The sequence below is a fragment of the Apis dorsata genome, unplaced genomic scaffold (genome assembly GCF_000469605.1).
Source record: "Apis dorsata unplaced genomic scaffold, Apis dorsata 1.3 scaffold_32, whole genome shotgun sequence".
In the NCBI taxonomy this organism is placed as follows: Eukaryota; Metazoa; Arthropoda; class Insecta; order Hymenoptera; family Apidae; genus Apis; species Apis dorsata.
In genome coordinates this window covers 1255467-1261258 of record NW_006263334.1, presented here as the reverse complement: position 1 = coordinate 1261258, position 5792 = coordinate 1255467, and the positions used below count along the sequence as shown (strand labels likewise).

The 5792-nt window shown below is 37.4% G+C and overlaps 1 protein-coding gene across 1 annotated transcript in view; it reads right to left on the bottom strand.

Moving 5' to 3' along the window:
* Positions 1-5792, bottom strand: part of LOC102677316 (laminin subunit alpha-1) — a 155899-nt gene that overhangs the window by 97783 nt on the left and 52324 nt on the right. Inside the window, exon 4 of the mRNA XM_031512032.1 lies at positions 4588-4818. Coding sequence (XP_031367892.1) covers positions 4588-4818 — 231 coding nt within the window. The remainder of the gene's footprint in view (positions 1-4587; positions 4819-5792) is intronic.

The window sequence follows — 5792 nt, the reverse complement described above, 5'->3', positions numbered from 1 at the left end:
TTTTTTTCTTTCTTTCTTTTTTTTTTTTTTTAATATATAAAATGGCAAATAAAACACGATAAATGATGTACTCGTTGGAATATTTGAAAAAGAGATGTATGAAATTATATTGCTTCGTGATGAATCGGTAAAAAAAGTTTAACCCTTTATTGGCTACCAAGCGTCACGCATATGCGACGCATATTGTGTTCCAATTTTTTTATTTACTTGCATTAAAGATACTTCCATATGTTTATCTCACACGTCAAATTATCCGCCACGGGTTGTTTTAAAAACGTTATTTTTCTCGATTCAGAAAAATTCTGAATAGAGAAGAATCGTCCAATACCAAGCTTAGATCAATTTTTTTTTTCAAATATTCACCTCTTTTTTTTATATTAATACATTATATTCATCCGTTATTAAAAAAAAAAGTATATTAATATTTGACGTGAAAAAAAAATCAACGTCTCCTATCTTGATTGATACTTTGAATTATTCTATGCAATTATTTTATGCATACACGTGCAATCAATTAATCCAATAACGATGTTTCTAGAAAAAAAAAAAAAGAAAAGAAAAGAAAAGACAGAATATTCCGCATACAACGATAACAATCCTCGGAGAAAATAATTACATGGTAATCGCATCGTTTCCAAGGAACGAACGCCCCGTTCACGATTAATCTGAATGGAAAAAAGAAACAAAATGGACGTGAACCCCGTGATACCGCGCTTCCGGTTTCCAACGGAGCCTCACTTCCATCGAGAATCAATTAACACGGAAGACGTAATGGATATCATGCTTTGCAAAAGCGCGACACGGCCAAGCCGAGATGCTTCTTTATTGCATCCCGCGATACAGATATCCGGTATTGCTCCCTCCGCCTCTCGGTGCGCACGCCCTCCTCCTCTTTCCGACGTTTCGAAATTTATTTACGAGCGTTAAGATAACCGGCTCCCTGTTATCGGCCGCATTAATTCGCACGCGGCTCCATTTTGTTCGCCGGCCAAATGCGATCGAGCTTTTCGTTTCGCGTTTTCCAAGCGAGCCGCGAATTTCGCCTCTCTTTCGATCGACGAAACCGCGCAACCGTTTACGGCAGAATGAAATTTTTTTAAAATTTCGATCTCGAATATTTTGTTGCGCTTTCTATCTTTGAACCCTCGATGAAGGATAGGAGACGTTGATGAGATGATTTTTATGATAAATATTTGAATTTGGATAAAATATCGAAAGAAGATATTTTTGGTAATTTAAGTTGTGAGTGTCAGTTCAGGTAGAGTTACATTATTATCACGATATAGTAAATAATATCGAGCAGTTTGAACGCTTCTAAGAGGGACCATCAGCGTTGAGTTTAACCCTCTGTGTTTTCCCTGTTTAAATTTATCGACCGCGCTTCTTTTTTTATCGTTTCAAAAAAAAAAAAAAAAAAAGAAAATATAAGATTCTTTTTTTCTTTTACATCGAATATAATAAGAAATTTTTCCAATCCTTCTCCATTATCAAAATTATATTATTAGACGACCATGTGGGAAAAATATAAATAAATAAATTACAAATTGAATCGAAGATGAAAGAATTTCCATTCCGAGAGTACGCGATTCATCTCAATAAATTATTAAAGATCCATTGTGAAGAACGATCGTACACTACGAGCGATATTACGAACCCATAAAGCGATAACGCTTTACGAGACGTGTTTGTACGGTAACTCGGCAGATATTCTCAGCACCAGATGGGAGCTGGTGAATCGTAACTCACACTTTTTCTTTTTTTCCTTTTTTCCTTTTTTCACCACGCATCACAGGCCTCATTGTGTTTCCATTAATGACCATTGCCATTCACCACACAGAATAGACGACGATATTCCCCTCCCTCCCGGGGGAAACGGTTAACGACTGGCTACTTCAATGAAACGTTATCGTATGATTTAGTGAGATCGATGCACCGAGGCTTTAATTAACGTCAGTTGCGCGCCGCAATAATACGATAATCGAGAATGATTCCACGATTTTTTTTTTTTACTTTAAATTGCCACCGATCCAACGATCGTTTTTCTTTTCTTTTTTTTTTTCTCTCTCTTGCCAACCAACGATTAATCAAAACATGGAGAAATATTGAAACGCTCGAGGGAGAGGGAAAGAGCGAAGGATTGTACGACGGACGATGATAATTTAATTGAGACGTAAAGAGGGGAATATCTCGGATGCTTGCAGACCAACCGTTTCGTATTCAAGCAATGCGATCGAGATATCGTGGACGGCGTGCCTCTCCAAAAAAACATTAATTCAATTTACGGAGAGCAACGCCAAAACTCGATTCTAATCGAATCCAAAGGTGAAGAACCTTCGATCGTGAATCGATTTTGATTGATGATCCGTCCATTTCGTTATTGGCTCATCACATGTACGAATAAATTTTCGCGATTTAAAACACTCGTTTTATCGAGAGGTTCGATAAAACGATTGTCATTTCCTTTGAGAAACGATTTTTCCAATTTTTTCCCACAAAACGCGAGGAAATGATTAATGCGCAGAACGATATCTCGCAATACAATATGATTAACAACGATACTCGAAGAAGATTGAAACGAGTGAGACTATTATTGCTGTATATTAATAACACGCGAGACTCTTATTATTATATTGACTTTGTATGAGTTTCCCATGAGAATGATTAATCTTCGCGGACAGTTGTTACGTAAGCTCTCTTTCTCGAGGAAAACTGTGAAATTATGCTTATATATAGGATAGGAAGAAAATCGATTTCGAGATATCTCGAAACTGAGAATGATCGTGAATCTTGAAACAACCCAAATCCTTCTTTCTTTCCGTTCTTTCTTCCTTGTAACGTTTTACCTCTCATTAGCGAGAATACGAAAAGAAAAAAGAAAAAAGTTAAAACGACGTCCGAAAAATTTGGTTCTCGGTCCACCACGATACAAGAAACCGGGGAACGTGGGGTAGTTGTAGCTGTGGCCAATCTCTAACGGGGGAACGAACTGGAAACGAAGGCGATCCTGCCATTAGTAGCGACGGTAGACAAAGGTCTGACAAGTTTATGGCATTTCCGACAGATTTATTTCCTGGACCTCGGTGGCCGGCTCCTTCGAATCGCAGATTATTCCCGGTCTAACTTTAGAGAGGAAACTGTCCGAAAGGAAATGGAAACGCGCGACGACCGTTTCGCTCTCTAGTGGCCGGTGATGGGCAAAATTTAATAGTTGAACTTCCTTCGATAATTTTTCGAGACGTAACAATAATAAATTATTCGTTATTCGAGCATCTTAATAATTACTTGAAGTAACTTTTAGTTCGAAATTTTTAACGAGTTAAAATTTTCATAGAGTTAACTTTTATCTCTTGCAACGATGAATCGTTCGATTAAGATTTTAAGTACTCTCTTCGAGGATTATTTATTCTCTTCTTTAATATGGAATAAAATTAGAGTGGATATGAAAATAAATATATCGTTGACACTAAACCTAAGTTAGATATATTTATTAGCAAAGGGGAATATATTGTAATATTGTAATATTTGCAGAAGAAGTCAAGAGGAATAAATTACAATGAATATTTTCATATTGGAAATTGTCGTCTCTTAATAGGCGAATATATGTGTTCAAATAACGATGACAGACTTTCTAATTAAAAGCTCTATTGAATTTGCAGCGTGTGTTTAATAAACGTTCACAATATTGGTTGAGAGAGGAGGAATCAGGTTGTGATTCCTCGATGGGAAATATCGCAACGCTCGTGTCGAACGTGGTAGTGTTAATTGCAGAACTTGTAACGTTCATCCGGAGTCAATGTGTGAATTTTACGACTTTTAATTTAAAACGAGTCAAACGTGTGAATTATAGGGCTCGTAACTCTCGCCTCGAGATAACGCGTAAAAGGCATAAAATTCGTATCAAATATATTTAATGTAACGTAATTATCGTTACTCTCGCGTGCGTACACGATTCAACAAACTGAATACACGCGTTGACAAATTACAAAACACAAGTGTTACAAAAATTACATATTATTGACATCTGATTTACTTTCAATAAAATAAGTAAAATACACGGTTAGTTATGAAAATCACACGATATTATTATCAACTCCCATCCGTATTTCGTGTCAGAGTTTTCACATCAAAAACACGACGTTATTCCGTTATTTATAGAAAAATTAATCCGAGGCTTTGACTTTTCATTTTCTTAAAATGAAACGTACACGTTTAGTATTGCTAATGGTAAAAATATGTAACATTTGTTGCAGAAAAGACAAAAGATCAATCTAATACATTACGTTTTATTAGATCCTTTGCACGTGTTGCACAATTGTATATTGCACAATCTCTTCGGATTACAATTAAATATTTATAACTTTGATCAAAATATGCGAATCAAAATTCGATATCTTGGAAAAACTCGAGTAAAATATATTTATCTCTTTATTTTCCACAAAGTAATTAATAAAATTAATCGCTCATCTTTTCATTTCGTTGATGTTTAAGAAAATGAGGGACGGATGAGGGTTAACGATAAACTTCGATCACAAGAGAAAACAAAAATTGAAATTTCTGAAACAAAAGCATTCTCCAAAGGAGACTCACCCCGTGTTGGACGCTGTAGCGACATCTGCCAGCGTGGCCGGAACACAGGCATCTTCCGCCGACGTTGATCTCCTTGATCGAGTAGAAAGCGCGCCTTTTGTCAGCGATCGTCTCTCCGTTACGTCGAACGCCCTGAAGACGAAGCCGTACGTATCTCGCCTGCGTGAATTCCTGTAGCGTTGTGCTGTGATTCAGGGCACCGGGTCTACCGTTCACCAGATGGGTATGGATCTAAAGAAATCGTTGCCCGTTATTATCGGAGGGAATTGCAAAATTTCGCTTTATTATCGCGGTACGGTACGATGTTGCTACGTGTTCGCTCGTGTCCAAGGTAAGAGAAACGTTCGAACGGGTGGTAAATCGCGTGGAATAGGGTGAAAAAAATCTTTGTGAAAAAGAATGAGACACGGGAAAGTGTAGGCGCGTCTATTCCTTGAAATCTTCGTGTAATTGTTCCGTATTAGGAGCCGCGGACTGCCATTTACGGGGACCGCGTTTTCTACTTAACGCGCGGCACCATTCGCCAATGATTTACTCCCTCGATTCCATCCTTCTCCTCGATTTAATGCCATTGCGGACACGAACCTTTTGTATCTCTTATATTATCGATCCGAGTGTCGCTTTACGTCCGTTCCTTCGAAGGGAGTAATAAGATATCTCTGTTCTTTCGATAAACGCGTCGAGAATTCTTGTTCTTCACAGAAAATTAGAAATTCTTCTTTTACCTTGAAATTTACCTTGAATATGGAAAATGAACGGAAAGACATTGTCTTTCCGCCGGGTTAATTTTATAAGTAATTCGTAAAAGAAATCATTTTTTCCTCGAAACCGCATTTACCAGATTCAGAATTAAAAGCGAATATTCCATCAGCAATGACGAAGAAATGATTTCCATCCTTCACTTGAATATGGAAAATATATGCTGCATTAATTTTAATAAGAAAACATCTTTTCCTCGAAACCGCGTTTCCCATTTACAAAATTAAAAGCAAATATATAGCGACGAAGAAATGATTTTCCATAACGTCCCTCTTTACCATTGTTTTTCGTAAAGATACAAGTCGTCCTGTTCATTTTTTACTTAAACTGAAGAATCATATCACCACCCCGTGACGTGTATCCAACACCGGTTCCCTTCTCCTCGCCTCCCGATTTTTTCCCGCCCCATCCGTGGCGCGCCGTACAGAAGCGTAAAAGCTGCCAAC